Below are 21,129 nucleotides of genomic sequence, written 5' to 3' on the forward strand. Positions count from 1 at the left end.
CAAAGATGTTCAAGGTCATTTGTCATTAGAGAATTGCAAATTAGCATGACAATGCAATACAACTACACTCTTATTAGAATGGCTGAATCCAGAAAACTGACAATAAAATTGCTGGCAAGGATGTGGAGCAACCAGAACTCTCACTCATTGCTTGTAGGAATGCAAAATGGCATAGTCACTTTAAAAGACTGTTTGGCAATTTCCTCAAAAGTTAAGCGTAATCTTACCATATGATCCAGCAATTACACTCCTGGATATTTATCCAAATGAGCTGAAAACTTGTGTCCACACCAAATACTGCATGTGAATGTTTACAGTAGCTTTATTAATAATTGCCTCAAACTGAAAGCAACCAAGAGTGAAAAGATAAACGTAAGTGGCATATCCAAACAACAGAGTATTATTCAGCAATAAAAAGAAAGGAGCTAATAGGCCATGAAAATCACAGGATGAATCTTAAATGTGTTTTGCTAAGTGAGAGAAGCCACAATGAAAAGGCTACATAATGTCTGATACCAATTATATGACATTCTTGAAAAGCCAAAACTCTGGGTAGTTAATAGGGAGTTGGAGGAAGAGTAGGAGAGGGTTAAATAGATGAAGCATAGTAGACCTTTGTTAAGGGCAAGAAACCATTTTTTACTGTATTATTTGTAATTATGTACACACACCCTATGCATTTGTCGGAAGCCACAGAACCCATAGACCCTTTTAGCACAGAGTTAACCTTACCGTGTGCAAATTTTTAAAAAAATTGTGTAGGAGAGTAGGACTACCTGGATGGAATGCACAATGTGACAAAACAATGTGACAAATGTGAACAAAACAATATCTGTATTAGAAAGTATGAAAAACCTCATTTAAGAGGAGTACAAAGTTTCTGAACTAAGTAACTTCGGAAATGAGTGGAGTCTGCAAGACTAAAGAAATAGTACCTCATCACTGTAGTTAAGTTGATAAAGGTGTTTGCCATGGGAGTACAGGTTAAAAATTGTGATACTACTCTAAAGGCATATTGAAATTGAACAATTAAGTAAATGAGGGTGGATGGGAGTCAAATTTCTTGTTGTTAGAATGGCATTTTACCGGTAAGAAAGAGAAGGAGGCTAGAATAACCCACATGGTAATAGATTGAAGTTGGAGACGTCACTATGAAATCATACTTAGCTTGATATAGATACAAATAAACTGACACAGAAATATTTATAGATACCTAGATATACACGGGTTAGTATATACAGTTATATTTCCTTGCTCTTTTTGCGGAAGGTCCCAGAAGTAAGGATACCAGTAGCAATAAGCACACTTAGGACCTAGATGTTGGTTTCTAATACCCTTCTTTAGTAAAAGGAACCAAGGATCTTCAAAGAAATAGCTCATTCTAAGGGGCAAGAAATAGAGAAAATGAATTCAGAGAATCCTGTGATGCCAGAAATTAAGGAAGTGCTGAAATGTGTATGCGCGCGCGCACACACACACACACACACACACACGCACAATGATGACAGTATGTCAAAAAAACACAGGATCCAATTGAAAAGGCTACTGATAGAAGCTTTTTCATCCAAAGATGGAACATTTTGAGCAACAAAATAGAGTAGTATTGGATTATAGACCCAGTATATAACATAAATATCCATGAGTCCATATGATTGATTACATAAATAAATTGGGAGAATAGATGAATCTGTCATGCAGAACAATTCCAAGTGGTTTATAAGATATTCTGCTCGCAAGTAGGTGGAGTATAATTCCCCACTCCTGAGTGTGTGCTGCACATGGTGACTTCCTTCCAAAGAGGAAAGAAGAAAGGATGAAAAAGAAGAGGAATCTGACAATGGGGAAATCTGACACTTTCTCCTCCAAGTGATTGAGGTCGACATCATCAACGATAAGTCACATTAATGGTGCATACTCTTGATATGTGATAAAAATGACACTTTACAGTCTTCCTTTCAAAAACTCCTAATTTTAGTTTAATCATGAGAAAAACAACAGACAAATCCCATTAGAGGGCCATTGTACAAAACAGCTGACCAATATCCTCAAAGTTGTTAAAGTAATAAAAAAAAAAAAAAAGGAAAGTCTGAGTAACTGTCACAGCCAAGAGGATCCTAAGGAGGCATGGATATTAAATGTAATGGGGTATCCCGGGATCTTAGAACACAGAAAGAACATTAGGTAAAAATGAAGGATATCTGAATTAGATATGGACTTTTAGTTAATGATATTATATACCAACATTGGTTCATTACTTATAACAAATGTACCAAACTAATGTAAGATGCTAATTTGAATGACCAAATATATATTTCCTATAAGCCACAATATTGTACCTCAAGTACATTTTAGTTTTAAAAAGAATCTATTTTGGGGGCATCTGGGTGGCGCATTCAGTGAAGTGACTGCCTCTTGGTTTCTGCTCAGGTGATGATCTCAGGGTTGTGAGATCAAGCCCCACATTGGGCTCTGCCATTAGTGTAGGGTCTGCTTAGGACTCTCTCTTCCTTTCCCTTTGCCCCTGCCTGTGTGTGCATGCACACGCGCTCACTCTCTCTCCCTCTCAAATAAATATATCTTTAAAAAAAAGAATCTATTTTGAATAATGACATCAGCAAAATTGCAGAATAGGAAGCCCAGACCCTCCCTAAAATCCAGAAAAAAACAGGAGATTTAGGCACCAGATAAAACCATTGTTACACGAATAAAAGAAACAAAGGAGTGGCATTTTGATCACTTTCTAGTCTTTTGATGTGACTTTGTTCCACTATGGTCTGAAGGTCTTTTTCCCATCTAAAGTACAATCCAGTAGCCTCTTTGTACACTGTGGTGGGACGTTCAGTTCTCTGGCAAGTTGTACCAAGAGGAAATTGAAAGCCTTATTTTACAAATTCTAACATTTTGATTTGATTTATAATGCTTTCTCAGGCAGGGCCTGGCCCATAATATGCATATGCCAAACCCTAAGCACCAGCAGTTGTGTTTATCTTAATCGGTGGAAAATAGAACCACAAATGCATGCACAGGGAGAAGTGATTCGCGGCGTCTGATTCAGCAGTACAGTGATGTGCAAAATTAGGGCTCTATGCTTTTCTGATTTGCCCCATTCAGACTCTCTCTCTTTTTTTTTCCCCCTGATGTTAAGCACCATCTGGTGGGGATGGAGAAAAGAAGCACAGGTCCGTGAGTCTTGGTGACCAACCCTTTCCTGCCCGTAATGGGTCACGTCCCTCTGGCAAGTCCTAATTCCTTTGCTCATTGGATTTCTCATCTGTGCACAGTTAGCTATAGAATACAATGATTACAAGAACAACATTGGTTGTGTAACTTCTAGGGGCATTCACTTTACTGCACCGTCTTGGCACTGAGGTTGATACTTCACTCATCCTCGGGGCATAGATGAGGAAACAGAAGCAGAGGTGAGACGGAGCTTGCCAGAGAGCTTGTGCTGGTTGGTGGTGTAGCTGGGGCAGACATTGAACCTGGGCTGCCAGACTCCAGCATTGCCTGCTCAAACCACTACTCTGAATGGTCAGAATGCAGAGATCTAAGGCCAGTAAGTAAATGAGGGCCCATTCAGTGCTAGGTACTCAATAGAGGGTTATCATACATTATATCACAGTGACTCTCTTAGTCATTATTCTCTTATTATTATTATTTTTTTAAAAAGAAATCAAAGACCAGAGTAATGGAGTCACTTAATGAGAACCATAGTGGAAGCTGAATTCATATCTAGGCTCCTCTGTTTGCAAAGTCCATGTTCTCTCCCTTGCTTCATGTTGTCCAGTCAGTCTCTCCCCTGTGTGGTCATCAGACAGGACAGGTGTGGAGGCTTGAAATGCTGTGGTCTTCTCTCCGGTGCCAGCCTCCACCTCATTCTATAGCTATGGCCCACTGTCATGGAAAAGCCATCATTAATGGCTGCTGTAATAATTTATACTTTGTCCTAAAGAAGTTATTATTGGCATGAAAGGTTCAGTTATTTTTCATTTATGTGTACTGATCCTTTTAAAAATGCATTCTCTAATTTGTTTTACGGGAACAATTAAGTATAAATTTTTAATAGGAAGATAACTTTTCCGAAGAGCCCAGGAACCTGTTCCTCAGTGTGGAATCACTGAAAAGTCATGATTTTAGAGCTTTGCAGTCCAGAATGCCAGCCCAGCCTTCTCTCTTACTGTGGCACTCTGGACATATGGCTTAACTTCCCTGAGTTTCAGTCTCTTTATAGACATAGTGATTGTTCCCTCAAAGATTGCTATAATAATTCAATTAGGAAGCAAATGACATATTGTAGTGTTCCATAAAATTTAATCCCCTTCAGTAATTACCTAACATCAGTCGTCAACTTGTATCTGCTTTTGTCTAATATATTATATCAGAAAATAACAAAATCAGGGATGTAGGCCTAGGAATACAAGTAAACACTCAAACAATGACCTTTCTTTTCCCTGCTGTTTTTTCCCCCTAGGGCCTCAAGTGTTAGCCACCTCTGCCAGGTCAGGGAGGCGGTGTCCTTTGATGTGAGGGGCAGCAAGTCCCAGGGTGAGAGCAGGAAAATTGGGAGTCAGAAAAACAAAGTCTCATCTTTGGTACTTTACTTAACTAACTCTATGACCTCTACCAATTATTTAAATTCTCTGTTCTTGGTTTCTCATCTGTAAAGTAGGAAAAGAAAAAATTACCTGTTCTGCTTTGTTTGTAGGCAAGAGCCAAACCTATTTGTTTAGTTCTTATGGTTAGACAAGAGGATGCATCTGTCCTTTTTTCTTTATTTCATTCATTCCATAGCAAGGGTACTGCTGCTACAGGCTTATGCGTCTTTGAATTCCTAATCATCAAGAGATGCTTGAGAACTCTAGGATTCCTGCTCTTGTAAAATCTAGCACATTATCAGTTAAATATCTTCACATTTAAAGAGATTATCCTCTGTGATACCACGTGATACACTCATTATGTGATATTAACTCCATTATTTAAATATTTTACTATTCTATTCAAGAAATAGGAGTATTCATGGATCAGCCATTAGAAGAGTAATTTTTCTGTAGTCGATGAGCTTCTGATTTCAACTTTATTCCTCTCTCCTTTAAAGCATTTGAATTACATCTTTACATTGTTTAGGTTTGGGGTGTGTGTGCGCGCGCGCGCGCGCGCGTGGGGGGGGGGCGGGTCCCCTCCTTCAGTATCCCATCATTCTTCATTTCAGGCCTTTTGGGAATTGTTATTAAAGAATTTGCAGAATGCAGCTGCCTGTTCACAGCATGATGTATTCATCAAAATAAATCCATCCAAAGCATTCAGTTTGTGGATTTGTCCTCCTGATGCACTAAAATAAGAAATGTTAATTTCTTGCAGACTATTACCAGATGATTCTAAATATCTGCCAAACAGGAATGTCTGTTTCCTTGTGAGGAATTTCCATAATAAAATCCTGGCACCATAGCTGAAGAGGATAGTTTTATATAAACAGAGAAAAACAACAGCAAGTATTTTCCCTGAGGACAGTTTTAGCTACAATTTACCAATACTGCTTAGTTATTTCTGTCTTCTTTTATGCTTTTGTTTTGAAACATAACTCAGTTTTACCTGGCTGCCCTCCCGGATACTCAGGAATTAGCTCAGTGTGTTGACTGGCTCCGCTAAAGGCGAGACCTCCAGAAAATCGGGAGGCTTCACCGCCTCACCCCTTCCCCCACCCACATCTCCAGAGGGGAGAAAGGGTTAAGGACTATTGGAGAATAGCGCGGCGGGGAGGGAGCCCCGAGGAGGCCCCGGAGCAGCAGGCCGCGCCTGCAGGTGCAGCTTCCATCAGCGGCGCTGCGCGCGGTGGGCTCCGAGCGCCGCTGTGAATTTGGAGGAGGGACCGCTGCCACAGTCGGGGACCGCCACGGCGAGGAGTGGGCGTGGCCTGGTCGTTCCTGCCTGTTAGGAAAGATGCTGGGTGCCTTTCACTGAGGAGTCAGGGCTGTGTGTGGGGTGTGTGAGTCTGTGTGTGTGCCTGTGCCTGTGTGTGTGTGTGTGTGTGTGTGTGAGAGAGAGAGAGAGAGAGAGAGAGAAAGAGAGAGAGAGAGGAGGGAAGGAGGGAGAGCGACCGAGAGACCCAGAGGTGTTGAAGACCCAGACAGCGCTCAGAGAGCCACTCAAGATCTTTTGGGGGAGCCCAACAAATGTGAACATGGGGTCTATCACCGGAGCTGTCCTCAAGACGCTACTTCTGTTATCTACTCAAAACTGGAAAAGGGTCATAGCTGGGAATTCCTGTAAGTATACAGCAAATGATTTAAAACTTGCAGTGGTGGTAGTGGGGGGGGGGGCTCTCCGCAAAACTTTAATTCTGTTGTTTTATTATTATTATTTGCAACTGGCAGTGCTGCAAAGCATATTGCTATAAATGAAGCCTCACATAAAAATCTTGCAAATATGACTGGCTTTACACATATCTTTCCTCCTGGTCTGGTCAAAATATGCAAAGTGTCATTTCTTTTTTTTGGTCCATGAGCAGACTCTAATCCTCTCGTCTTTGAATATTCATTGAGAAAGCTCAAGTTCTAGTAAAACATTAAATTAGCATCTTAACCAGGGAATAGCCTGTGAATGTCTTCATTTCTTCCTTTTTAAGGATTACTGAATTTTATTGGAATTATGTGTAACAGGAAAACAACTGGCAGACTTTACCTTATGCTGCATTAGCTTAGATTTCTGAAGTTTGCATTGGCAGACTGATAGCTGGCTGCATCTTTAAAACGATGCCAGGCAAATAACCAAAATGCACTGCAGAATTCAAGAGCAAAACTGGTGGAAGTGACCCCAGTATTAAGAATGTTGCCCTCACTCCCTAAAGAATGAGATTTGAGTACTCTTGAAAGGGCTCAATTCCTACATTTTGCTTAAAGGAAAAACGTTTAGGTGATTTTTCAAAAGTATGAATTCTTAAAAGTATTATTTTTAACTTTAAACATTTGTGATTGGATATTCTAAGTTAATTGATTCAGGGAAGATTTATTAAGATCTTATTTCTTATTTAAGTATCATCCAAAATAATTTGGCAGAACTCCCTTCATCCACTTTTTATTAGAGACAGAAAAAGTTTTAGAAGTTATATTTGGCTTAAAATCCCTAAATGGGAGAATTTTCCCCTCCTCGATGAATGATAAATAAGCTCTGCAAATTCAACTTTTTATCTCTTTCCCTGATTTAAAGGGAAAAGCTCATTTGCTTTTCCAGAAAGGTCTATGAGGCCTGTTCGGGAATTGATGCTGCTGCTGTATGACCAGGTTTAGGTTTAGGGGATACAAATAAGCCAGTAATCAGACATTTGCTATGGCACATCCCTTGAGCACACTAAAGCACTCTGATGTGGGAAAGACATGATCAATGACCCTTCTGGCACAAGTCGAATGTCCATTTACACTGCATGGCTACTGCGATTTCAGGTTCTCACGCAGTATTAGCTCATTTAATGGCATGGTGTATCCATCACTCTGCAAAAAGAGAATATCCCTCAGATGCTGCACTGTGTTTCAGATTCAGTTTTAATTTGGTTGTATAAGAATTCCATGAGACAAGAAAATTTGTCTATTTTCACCTAGTCAGAATCTTGGAAGGCTGTAATGGTAGCATCTGACACGCATTGCAACAAACAGACAATAACTAGACAGACACACACACCCATGCACACAAAGTTTTGTAGAGAGAAGGCATAAGTAATTCATCGTCCAACTACAGAAGTTCAACCAAAAAGGAAGGCACTAGAGGTCACTCTTACGATGTAAAGCACATCACTTGAGGCACCGTTTCCTTCAGAAAAGCAGAGCTGATGTCTGGCCTAAACACAGTCGTGTCTTTCCAAGGCACTGCCTGTATTTGGGTTAATAATATATGAATATGATTGATATTTGTTTGTTTGATAGTTATTTATGTTTGTTTTCTTGAAGTCCAGTAAAAGGCAGATCCACATTAAGTAGCTTTCATTTGAAATAGATCTTTTTAGTGAAGGGCAGAGGAGCTGCTGAGACCCGAGGAGAGCAGAATATTCAGGAGTGCTTAGCTTTGGCTGGGCCTCTGGCTGGCACTTAAAATTTCAACCCTGGTTCTGTGTTCTCTCAGCTTTGGTTTGTTCATGAAGTGGTTTAATGCTCTTCTAAACATTGGAAAAAACTTAAAGAACCTATAAAATTTTAAATTATTAGGAATTATTTAAGTATTAAAGCTGGAGTTCTTGGTTACCATATATATTGAGTTGACAGTTCTTAATGTGTCAAAAATGCAATTAAATGTCCTCATCTAATTAAAATTGCGTTTAATAATTTCTTGTTAATATCACTTAGATAGTACGATTTGCAATAATATATATGAGAAAAATTCATTTCCCAATTTTTGTTTTATTCTTTGATACTTAGTTGGTTTTTTTTTTTTTTAAGTTTTGGAAGGAAGCAAGGTCTGCTTACTACCAAGATGCTTCATATGTTTTATCTTGTTTGGAAGAACAAGTGTATATGTTTACCAGCAAGGCTGGGATTCAGTCTATGGACAAGTGACCCTCAACCAGCGGAAGCTTCATTATTTTTTGTATTTTTCATTTTTTTCAGCATAAGCATTTTAAAGTTTTACAGTAACACCAATAATTCATCTGGACAAGACTTTATATTAAAACATTAATCAATCTTGAATACCAATATTAAAGTCAGGGAGAACTGAATTTAAATAAAGAAAATTAAAGGTCAGTCTCCCAGGTGAATACAAAGACCTTCTTCCTCTATTTACAGCTGATTCACCAAGAGCAAACCTGTTCTCCACTGAGTCAGCCCAAGACTACCTAAGGCTGCCAGTGTGAAAGCTTTCACGGGACAACACTCTAAACCAGGAATAGCTCAGGGATTAGGCGTACTTTAATTTGAATGTTAGTTGATCTAATTAATCAACACGGTAACTTTACATTGGAAGGCTTCTGTGCAAATACACACACATACACATACATGTTTATGTGTATGTGCACATGTATATATGTAAATAAACCTGTATAAGCCACCAGATGGACACGCTCACACATATTCAGTGCTCTGCTTACTCCTCACCTGTCTAAAGCTGATATAGGTTGGATGGACCACATTCTTTGCCTACTAGCGCCCTCCTTGACACTCCAAAAGCAGTGAACCAGCCCCAGGTCTTTCCTCTTTGTTTTGGTCAAGACAAATTTGTTACTATATTAAAGTATTCCTTTCATGGAAGTTTAGAGACAGGTAGGTCCTCCTGGAAGGGCTAGCTCTTTGATACACTGCACGGACTGTTGTTGGTTTCTTCACTTGCTACCAACAGACATGATTTGAGAAGGGAGATATCTATTTTTATAATTATTCTTATGGGCTCACAGTTTCTTGCTGAACATTAAGATGTTTTGGGCAGAGAGGTTGACTCACCACAAAAGAAGGAACAGGTGTATAGACTAAGGCAAGTAAGAGTCTTGCTATTATTTTTAACTCTTGCTGATCATGTGACGAAGGCTTCCTGGCCTCCTGCTGAGTCTTACTTTGAAAATATTTAATGCTCACCAAGTAGCTTATGAATGACTTAATTAGTAGTTAAGTTCTGTTATCTAATTGAAAAAAGGCTTATCTGATATCTACTCTGAAAGAAGCATGGAAAGAATATGTTAAAATCAGCAATAGATGAAGGTAATTGTTCGAGTAGATCATGACTCTTGTGGGCTCTGGGATGCAATGTGAATGCAACTGAACACATTCCCAAATTGTTAAAATTCAACCTTGTAATTCTTTCCTGAATCTTCCTACTTTTCCTTCTTCTCCCAAGAATTTCTTCCCATGGCAAAAAATTACTAGACTGTAAGAGTAAAGTACTGATGAAATGTAATGATATGATACAATGCATAAATAGCTGACCTTTGGACATACAGGTGAGCATGTGCTTTGACTCACTTTTCTAACAATAATTCTGATTTGCTTTCTTCAGTTTGGTGCCTTCTCTCCTCTTCTGATTGCATGCATCCCAAATACTTTCTGGTAAGGGCAGTCTCCAGCTCTGGGGATGACACAACTCATAGCTAACACGAGGCTCAAAAATATGACTTTCACAGGACACAAAGTGCTTACTCTTAGTAATAAACGTTATTGTCTTCTAAAATTTTGGAATTTGTATCAGATGCAAACAGTTCCTTTCTGGGCCCCAGTCTCTATATCAAGATTGAATTAATTTACCTCTTCAGTGAAAACAAATTAATAGAATTGCATAACATCAATTGTAAGATAGTGTAATATTTAGCTCAGAGTTTGGCCAAATATGGCCCACTGCCTTGTTTTGAGCTAAGAGTGGTTTTTCTATTTTTAAATGTTTGGAAGAGAAGTTTTTTTAAATATTTGGAAAAAAATTAAAAGAATTCTTTGTGGCACAAAAAAATTATATGAAATCTGAATTTCAGTCATCCATTCCTCTCATGAGTAGGCACGTATGCCAAAAATTGTACTCAGTTATTATTATTATATTTTGCATTTTATCAACAAAATTGTTCTGAAAATTGACTTCCCTCTCTTTATACGAAGACCCACGTGATATTCTTTACTATCTGGCTTTTTATAGAAAAAGTCCATTGACCCTTGATTTAAGTAACATACAATATAATGGTGAGGCATGGGTAGTATATAAATTATACTGCTGTGATAAAATTTAGTCTTAATTATTTAGCACAGAAATACATACTTGTGGAATTGCGGTACTGAAATTAATTACTAGGAACTATCACAGAAGAGACCTTCAAATTAGTATCTTCCTCATATGTTTCTTCTTAAAGACTTTATTGTTCAGAAATATTGTTATTTCAGTGGGTATGAATTACTTGTAACTATTTGTAAAGCTTCAGCAGTTTTGGTTGCTAAAGGGGCACCTTCAATCTCAAGTAATCCTGTTAATATAAGAAGTTCAATAAAGTGTATAAGTAATTGCATCTCAGATATTTTGAATGAAAATTCTGTTTTATTTTATACTTTCATGAGTGTAAATTATCCCATTCCATACTAATCAGAAACTTGCATTTGGAATCACTGATTGTATGAGGGAGATGATCTTATTGGAAGAGTATTCTTGTCCCTGTGACTTTTACAGTAGTAGCTGTCTACAAACGCTGAAATTGGTGAACTTTCTAGAATAAATTAAAAAATAGACTTTCATTTAAGCACTGCCCACTGAGAATTCATAATAACTATGCAGGTGCCTTTCACCTACTCATGCCAACATAATTAATTTTTATGTAAATGTCTCATCCATTTGGAGTTGTATTTACTTTTCATTTCTAAGAACTGATCATTGCCCTCGTTTTATTTACACTATACTGTTTAATGTAGTTTTTTTTTAAGTTTAACTTAAAAATATGATGGAATATAACCTTTTACAAATTCTTTTCATGAAATTCCGTTGTAACTTTCTTCCCCAAAGTTAATAGCCATGTGTTAAAATACTTTATTTTTCATAATTCTGTTTTTAATGGCTTAGCTCTAATGAAGATTTTTGTCTAATCAAAAAACCGATTTCCAAATCAAAGACAACCAAGGACAGTCTCATAGAGCTCACTGAAATGTGACTTACTCTGGGTGTCAACAAGAACTGTAGTGGGCTCATGATTATCCCCTATGAATGGATGATAAGGGACAGTGACACCTGCCATTACATGGTTCTGAATTTTTTTTACAATAGAGTATTTATATATTTGCTTTATAAATATCTATTTTCTCAATTTGATACCATATTTAGAATTTGAATTGCTTTTACCTCAGATAAATCAATATTAGAGTCTTAGTGTTGTCAACTAATGAATTCCATGACCTTTGGGTTGCCAGTTAGTTTATCTAAGCCCTCCACTCTCCTTTTAAAATCTCTTTCTTTCCTTAGTTATTGAAAGTTCATGGACTGGCCTAACTCCTGAACACACTAGGAAGAGTAGTGAAAGCTTATCTAACATTGTTATGTACATCCCAGATATGCATGTATTCAGATTGGTAGTGAATGTCTCTGGTGAAATATTAAATAATGCAGGCTTTGATCTGATTTTTTCAGTGGGCTGGTATTTCAATTCTTGCTTAGCTTAATTTTTAAAAATTTTTATTGATTCAGAAATTTTGGCTTCAATAACCCTTTTAGTATTTGTCTAGAATCATTGCTATTTTTCAAGACAACAAGTATGATAGGGAAGGGGAGACCTGTTGCATAATATTTGCCTAAAATAGGGCATGTTTCAAGAATTAACTACATTCATGTAGCAAAATGAGCTGTGTTGTGGTGGTGGAGTGAATTCTCATAGAATATATGAATAATTATTTTAATGTGTATTTCATTTAGGAACTTTTAGAAATACTCTTTAACAGATCTTTAAAAACAGGTATTGAATTGTAGAATTAAAAGCTAGGGTCACTTAAAAAGGAAAATCTCAGAAAGAGAAATAAATGCCCCAAACTAAACGCAGACAAAAACTGTAGAGCTTTAGGAGAACTTGTGATTACCACTGGAAGTCCTTTTTTTTTTTCTTGGTAATCAGGGCCGTAATTTATTTTTACAATTGAGATATTTATATCATTCTTATGTTGGCATTTAAAAAATATATTAAATTCTTTTTTTTTAAAATTCAATTAGCCAACATATAGTACATCATTAGTTTCAGGTGTAGAGTTCAACAATTCATCAGTTGCGTAGAACACCCAGTGCTCATCACATCACATGAAAGTCCTTCTTAAGGGAAGAATGAACACATCAAAAAGTCTCAGTTAACTAAATATACTTAAATGAAATCATTTACCCTGGAGATTAATATTGTAATTTGAAGGTTTTGAGGGTTAAAAAAAAAGATTTAAAATTTCTTGAGAAATAATAGTTTACCCATAACTCTAAATTACAGTAAATGTTTTTCTAAATAACGAAGGTGTCATTGACCATTGGATTATCTTCTTGACTGCTTTTTTTGGGGAAACTCTGATGTCTGAGGTTTCAACACTCAGATTTCTTCAATGAGTTCTAAAGCTGTAGTTGTCTGTGTGCTTCAAATAGGTATATGTATGTACATATACATATGTAATTTTTTATTTGACTTCTAGAACCAGTTTTTGTTGTCTTTAGTCTATGAACTTAAACCCTCTACAAAGCTGATTTACCCAGGTCTATTTAATAAAGACCAAATCTGATATGTTACTGCACAAGTAAAGATATGTTTCTTTCTCAATCGATTTCTGGAGGATGAAGTTTTCGTCAAAATGTCTTGCTAAGATGTTCAGGTACTATGTACTATTATGTACCATGTACAGTATTATGTAATGGTAAAGAATGTACATGTAAAATCTATTACAAATTATCATTATTGCTTCCATTCTTTTGAGGAAAATTGGTATTTGGAAGAGGAAGAGTATTTGTTTTGTTTGGGTTTTTTTTTTTTTCCCTCCAATGAATTTTTGTCATGGTTCATGGAAAAGTGGTACTCTGGTAATAAAATCAGGGACATAGCATAACAGGAGGTAAAAGTGGATCTGTTTATGTGACAGTTAATGAGTCATTCCAATGTAATAATTGGGAAAATGAGTGAAGCTTGGAAACATTTGACATTTTAAGTAGTTTAAAATTAGTAACTATAAAAGTTTTTAATGCCATAAGTATTTAATAGAGCAGTGATGAAATTTACCTCTAAGGTTTTTAAATCACAAAGGAAAAAATGGTATGATATGTATCAGTTGGCTATAGCTCTAATTACTTTTTTTATTAAGTACCTCTCATTACTTGGCAGTGCTCTAGAATAAGATATTATGTGCTTCCAAATCATAAAAGACATATTTGTTTCTGTAACCATTTTAACCCCACACTGGCAATTATGGTACTTACAACTGAGGTCATAGGTTGATATTAGTTTAGAAACAGCATGTAAATATATAAATTCACCTGCCTTCCTAAATTGTGTTTATCGTATAGTTTCAAAGCAAAGTATAACCTATAATCTTATTACTTGACTTACTCTGCAGTTATAACGTATATATAGAGATTTTTTAATAATATTTTTTATTATATTATGTTAGTCACCATACAGTACATCCCTAGTTTTTGATGTAAAGTTCCATGATTCATTACTTGCGTATAACACCCAGTGCTCCATGCAATACGTGCCCTCCTTAATATCCATCACCAGCCTATCCCATTCCCCCATGCACCTCCCCTCTGAAGCCCTCAGTTTGTTTCCCACAGTCCATAATCTCTCATGGTTCATTCCCCCTTTCTGTTTATAGAGAGATTTTTTTTTTAAATGCCCTTTGAATGAGGGCACTGATAAACTCTTTGGAATTGGTCTCAAGCCTTGGAGTTCATAGATGCCTGGATGACACTGAATGGCTCACAACTGAGAGCCCCACAGTTTCTTATCAACCTGACCTTTGCTGTATCAGACCCAAGAGAGAGATTTTGGGGAAAATTTGAGAAAGTTAAATTTCCCTCTGGGTTAATAGTTGTGCTGTAAGAGATTGAATATATAGCTGTCTATTTTCAAGACATTTTTAGTTTTTGAAGATAATGATATGTGTTTGTCTTTTAAAAAAAAACAATTCTTTTTTCATTAAAGATTTTATTTATTTATTTGAGAGAGAGAGAGAGAGAGAGTGAGCATGAGCAGGGAGGGAGAAGGAGAAGCAAACTCCCCACTGAACAGGGAGCCCAACATAGCGCTCGATCCCAGGGTCCTGGGATCATGACCTGAGCCGAAGGCAGACGCTTAACCAACTGAGCTACCCAGGTTCTCTGTGTTTGTCTTTTAAAATATATTGATCAGCAGATAGCCAAACAGAAGGAAGAAGCTAAATTGAAAATGGTCTGTAAGGGAAATGAGTTGCTGAGATGAAATTGTCATTTTGTGTGTGTGTATGTGTATGTGTGTGTGTTTGTGTTTGTATGTGCACGCTCACAGGTACGTACTCCCCATGCATGTGTTGGAAGATATTGTTGGTGGGAATTGGGAATGGTCCATATTGGTAGAGAAATGGAAAACATTGTCCCTGGGTGGCACATTTTTAATTAAGTAGTGTTGGAATATAGAAAAAGATAATTTCTTAGCTGCTAACATACCAGAATAATCTTTGGTATAGTTTTAAAACAGTATGTGGGATTAAAAATTAACAAGAGGTCTTTCTGGATCCAATTTTAACTCCTCCGAAGCAGAGGGGCAGTGTTGCCCTTTTGTGATCCCAAAGTGCTTTATTTTTTAGGATATGACATGGAGATCTCAGGGACCCCAACATTTAACTCAACTTCTAGCTAGTCGCAGGTTGCTAGTCTTTCTGAACATGACAAAGAAGGCATAAAATGGCAGGAGAGATTTTGGCTTAAACACCACTAGATAAATTGAAGCAGAATGTAACTCTCAAATACAGTGCAGTAAAGTGACACTGGTACCAAGAGAAGGGCATTATAAACAAAGTTTAACATTGTTCATATCATTCGCTTTTATCTTTCAATTTTGGCTGATTTTGAACAAAAAGAATCTATCTCCAAGGCAGGAAGCTGCATGAAAGCTTAGCGATCCTCATAATTAAGGATTTATAATACATATTTACATTTGCCATGTTTTAGATGTTTAGGACTTAATTAAAAGAACATTGCTGAAATAAAAACAATTCTATCTTAAGTGGTGGTGAGGGAATTCTGTGCAAAGTTATAAAGCTGCTCAGATAGGCTCTTTTGTTCCATTGTGTATATGATTTCTGTGCTTATTTGAAGTGTTGTGCTTTAACGTGGAGCCTGCATTATAATCCTGTTCGGAAAACGTCAGGTGCCTGTAAAATATCATAACACAATCTTTTAAGTATCATAAGATGTGTAGCCTTTCCTAAAACAAACAGAAGAGAGGATGATTTGGGAAAGGAAGCAGGATACAGTTAAGAAAGCAAAGAGCAAACACTGAAGATAACATTTGGTTTCTTAAACTCATAACATCCTATAGGACCTAATCACAAAACAGAACACAGTGAAATAGGGACGCCTGGGTGGCACAGCGGTTAAGCGTCTGCCTTCGGCTCAGGGCGTGATCCTGGCATTCTGGGATCGAGCCCCACATCAGGCTCCTCCGCTATGAGACTGCTTCTTCCTCTCCCACTACCCCTGCTGTGTTCCCTCTCTCGCTGGCTGTCTCTGTGTCAAATAAATAAAATAAAATCTTAAAAAAAAAAAGAAAGTGAAATAAAATATTTCATAGTCAAATATCTATTAGAGAAATGGAAAAAGTAGGCTCATAAAAACCTGATGTAGAGTTTTAGGTGCTAAGAATGAAATGATGATCACAATAATTTGCTATACTTGACATATAAAACTGAGCCATTTACTGGTGTGGCCTTGTAAATGACCACATTCATTTCTTGAAAGCCTTGCTGTGTGCTTGCCTATGGAATGGTTTCTTTCCGTCTCTATGTGTGTATGTAATTGCAACATGGAATAGATTAGCATGAAAAGAACGCATGTTGTAGTATAATCACTGAAGATGCTTGCAGTTCTCTGATTTTCTGAGTTAGCAAAATTGAGCCTTGATCATTTTTCCCTTTTCCTTCTCCTGGATATGAGGACAATCCGGCTGTGGCATCTGTCATCTTAGCGATTGCCAGGGTTGATTTGGCTGGTAGGACCAGCACGGCAGCTGGCTCCTTCCCTCACGACTTCCTGTGACTTCCATTTCTTCCGTTCCACGTCATGCATGATTTTTAAATACTACACATAGTGTTGTATTTTTAGGTAAGCCTGCCATAATGTATTAATGTCTTTAACCGATTTTTAAGGTTTTATCAAAAAATAGGGTAACTCCTGCCTTGTAGCTCTATCTCATTGTTACGTGCTTATTAGCATAGCAAGCAAGTATCTTCCTCCTCTGTGTTTGCTGATGGCTCCTCATTTGTCTCCCTCACAATGCTGCCCCCCCCCATGTCCTCTGGCCTCTATCGCCTGGCCTTTACATCCGCTGTTCCCTTTGCCTGATGGTCATCAATCCCTTCCCTCTAAATCCTCCTGGAAAATGTCTACCCAAAGCAAGCCTGACTTCCTTCCTCTGTGGAGTCTTACCTGATCAAACCATCTCAACTGTCACCATCTTGGCAGATACTCCGTAGCACCTTGAGTGTTCGCCTGTTCCTGCCCTGATCATAGACTCTCAAACTGTGTTTTTCGAGAATATGTCTCCTTTACAAAACGGTGAAATCTTTGAAAGGCAAAGGTATTATTTTAGTCATTTCTGTGTCTGTAACACCTGGCACAGTGCCTGGAGGAAAGAGGATATTCAGTAAATGTGAAAAGAATACACCAAAAGGTGGCTTATATTTTTTCAGTTGAAACACCAGAAAGAGAGGAGATGACAGAATCAGGCTAGATAAACTGGAGCTCTGTATATTATTTTAATGATAAAGTCATTTTTATTTAGGGGACTACTTATTTTTGCTTTTCTTAACAAACTTTTTTTTTGGATTTTGTATTTATCTCTATTATATTTCATTTAGATAGGCTGAGTACTTTATTCTGGTCTGTCATAATCCGTTAGGATACATACTATAATGGCCAACTGACTCTTATTGGCTCTTCCCCTCCCTACCCCCTTTCGTTTGTATAGCAAATATAATTTGATAGGCCGGTATCTCCCATCATGTTTGGACTGAGGACCCTCAGTGAATAGGAAAACACAAAATACATCATGAGTATAAAGTTGGAAGTGCATCTGCCCCTGTCTAGGCCCCCCTTGCACCTCTCCATCTCTGCAGCACTTTCCAGGTGATCTCCTTCAATTTGGAAGTTGTACTGAAAAGTTGTCTCCACATTCCGGAAAGAAATCTTCAACTTCTTCATCTGTCTTGGTCTTCAGTTCCTTTATGTTGGCTTGTATTTTATATTTTCCCATTTGAAGACTTTTTTCCTTTATAGAGGGGAGAAGAAAAATAAAATTAGTTCTCTATTTCTAAAATTTTCATCATTAAATTTATAAAGAGTGTAACCACACCTTTCTTGCTCTTCTCTTGCCTGCAAACACAGGCAAAGCTTTTCTTCATTGCCTTTAGCTATGTTTACAAGCATTTGTGAGTTCCAAACTTTTATTTTCCTCTTTGAATGGTACACATATTCTTTTTGTTAATTTCCTATAAATCTTCATCACTCTTTTTAGATTCCTGTCATGGTTCTTACTTCTCATTGTGTACCTTTATGATTTTCATTGCCAGAATTGTAGAGTTCATAGCTTTCTGCATATGCTGATATATGTTAGCATTCATATTGACAAATATTCCTTTTGCATTGGGCTCTGTGGACTCTAGGGTGGTGAAGGCAGGCATTACTATTATTATTTTACAAACTAGGAAGTGGAAATTTAGGAGGTACTTCCAAAGCCACCAAGTAAGGAAGAATAGAGCTAAAGACTTGGACCCGATTTCAATGATGCTAAATCCATTGCTTTTTGAGATGGAATACACTCATCTTCTCCATGAGCCTTTGAGATCACCTCTCCTGAGTATTAGAAGCCACACGTGCCTGTTCTCAAGGTTCTGTCTCTGGCATGATAAATTAAAAGGTAACATGCTTGCTTTCTTCCAAGGATTCTGTCACTTGCCTCTTATTACCAAGCTCTTCCTTACTCTTCAGAGTAAAGTGTCAAGCATCACTCGGCATATATAACCGTAAAATATCTTCCTCTGACTGTCCATTGACTCCCCTAGCTCCTTGGTACCAGAGACATACCCACTTAGTCTAAATTCCTTCTTTGAGTCAGCAGTTTCAAGAACAGGTTGTAAGGGACTGGAAAAGGCTCAAATCACCAAGAAAAAACAACTTCTTTCTGCAAGTTTGCAGCACCATGTGACCCGGGCATTCTGCCGGTGTTGTTTCTTTCTCTGTTAAATCCCTCCCCTGGCCATTCCCTTCTCCATTCCCTTTGGGTGTTGTATTAGTCTATGAGGGCTGCCATAACAAATACCACAGGCTGGGAGGCTTAAACAACAGAAATTTATATTCTCGTCGTGCTGGAGGCTGGAACTCAAAGATCAAAATGCCGGCAGTCTTGGTTTCTGGTGAAGAGTTTCTTCCTGGTTTGCAGATGGCCGCCTTCTTACTATGTCCTCATGTGGCCTTTCCTCTGTGTGTGTGATCAGTCAGAGAAAGATCTCTAGTGTATCTTCCTCTTCTTGTAAGGACACCAGTCCCATCCCACGATGAGGGCCTGTCCCACTGAAGGTCCTACTTTTATGATCCCATTTAACCTTAATTACTTCCTTAAAGGCCCTGGCTCCAAATATAGTTACATTGAGGGTTAAGGCTCCAGTATATAAATTTTGAGGTGGGGGGCACAAATTCAGTCCATAATGAGTGCTCTCCCTGTCTCAACTGCCTGTATAAAGTAAATCTTCTCTTGATATTTGGGAGAATTTTTGTAAGTTCAACAGCAGATACGTTGTTTTTACTGATTAAAACATATCAGGTGAGTGAGGTCCTCTTCCAGTTGAGTCCCTTCTCAGTGGCCTTGCTAGGATGACACTCAGTGCGTTCATCCATTGGCTCCTGCTGCCTGGTTGCTAGCTACCACCGCGCTGTCTCTCCAGTGTTTCTGGTGCTCTCTACCTGTCTCCACCTGAGAGTATCTGATATCCCTTAGAGGAATGCATCTTAATGACCAAAGATTGCCTTCCCATCATTTCACAGTGGTTTTATAACTTTGAAGCAAGTCATTGTCTTTGCGTGCATTATTCTGTTCTAAATTGTCCTTCCAGCAAGTCTTAGAGATGTACAGGATGATAATTTACTTCCCTTTATTAAAATCACCTCTTTATTTATCACCCATACTCCCACAGCTTTTATCACAAATATTATTTTATCCCCCTCAGAATTACTTTCTCCTCTGTGTTGCCGAGCTCCAGTGGTGTAGTGATTTGCTCTGTGTGTTTCTCATGTCCCCTTCTCCGAAGTTGATTTTGCACTTTGTTTTCTTGGTGCTTTTCCTCTATCTGCAAATCTCAGAGTGCACACGCTCTCCCTTTTCTTCCTGTGATCCTTCTATGTCTAGCCACAAACAAACAAATAAGACATAAATAAAATGAGCAAACAACCATGATTCTAATAACTTCCTTAAATTCAATTTAAAATTTGTCTAATTTTAAATTTGTAGAATGCCCTCTAGTATTGGGAACTGGAGCAGATGTTTGCCATACATTATTTCACTCAATCTTAACACAGCATCTGTTCGCACCCAGTCTTTCCTCTTATGGGTGTTTTTCCATCCTCTCCCAGTGCATTTCTCTTGTGGCTAAATAGTCTTTGTATTTATCTTTTTTAATGGTTCATAATAATCTATCAAGTGGATGTGCTCTTATTTAAACATTCCTCTATTGTGAACCAATTGACTGTTCATTGATTTATTTTTGAATTCTCCTAGTCCACCAGTATCTGCTTGTACTAGTATATGGTGATCTTCAGATTCTTATAATTCTCTAAGCTCACAGTATCTGAAGCCACTTACAAATGTCAGTGTCACAAACTGTTCAATGTCTTTGCCCACTTGGTCTGGCAAAAATCTAAATTTCTTTTGGAAGGAGAAATTTAAAGCAATAGCTGTCTTACACACTTGCTTTCCTGCTCAAGGATTTATAACACTTAAAGATGGTTCTATGTCTCTTCTAGCAGTATCATTTGTTCAAACACGGATCAGAGGAGGTGGGTAGAGATTGCCATGTCTGACAGATCTCAGAAGCGCATCTGTCACCCTGCAGGAAACCCACTCACTCATCAATTGGTCCTGTCAGTTATACACACCGCTGTCTCATCTCTGCAGCCCTCAGCAGCACCACCAATCATCCCTACATGTGTCCCTCTCAGGAGCTCCATGCCCCGGGCCTCTGATGGGCTGCTGCGAATGTAGGTTTTCGGTTGTAACCATGAGCCTAGTGTTTTCTCCAGAAGGCATGAGTCACTATTTATGGAAAGAACCTCTTAACTGCCATCTCACTCCTCCCTTGGTACTGATTTTGATGTCCTTCTGGTGTCTTTAGAGTTTTGTCTTTCTTTTTAAAAACCTTACGATTTCTTCCTTTCTGAGAAAAATTTCAACATGTCATGAAAACAGACTAGTATTCTTCAACATTTTCT

At 37.9% G+C, this 21,129-nt stretch overlaps 1 protein-coding gene across 1 annotated transcript in view; it reads left to right on the top strand.

Moving 5' to 3' along the window:
• The first annotated feature begins 5,894 nt into the window (after positions 1-5,894).
• The window catches only part of CNTNAP4 (contactin associated protein family member 4), a 241,010-nt gene continuing 225,775 nt past the window's right edge, over positions 5,895-21,129 (top strand). Inside the window, exon 1 of the mRNA XM_045796231.2 lies at positions 5,895-6,263. Within this exon, the coding sequence (XP_045652187.2) occupies positions 6,179-6,263 (85 nt within the window). The 5' untranslated portion in view covers positions 5,895-6,178. The remainder of the gene's footprint in view (positions 6,264-21,129) is intronic.

Source organism: Ursus americanus, chromosome 21, assembly GCF_024610735.1.
Source record: "Ursus americanus isolate L20-20 chromosome 21, mUrsAme1.1.p, whole genome shotgun sequence".
Lineage (NCBI taxonomy): Eukaryota > Metazoa > Chordata > Mammalia > Carnivora > Ursidae > Ursus > Ursus americanus.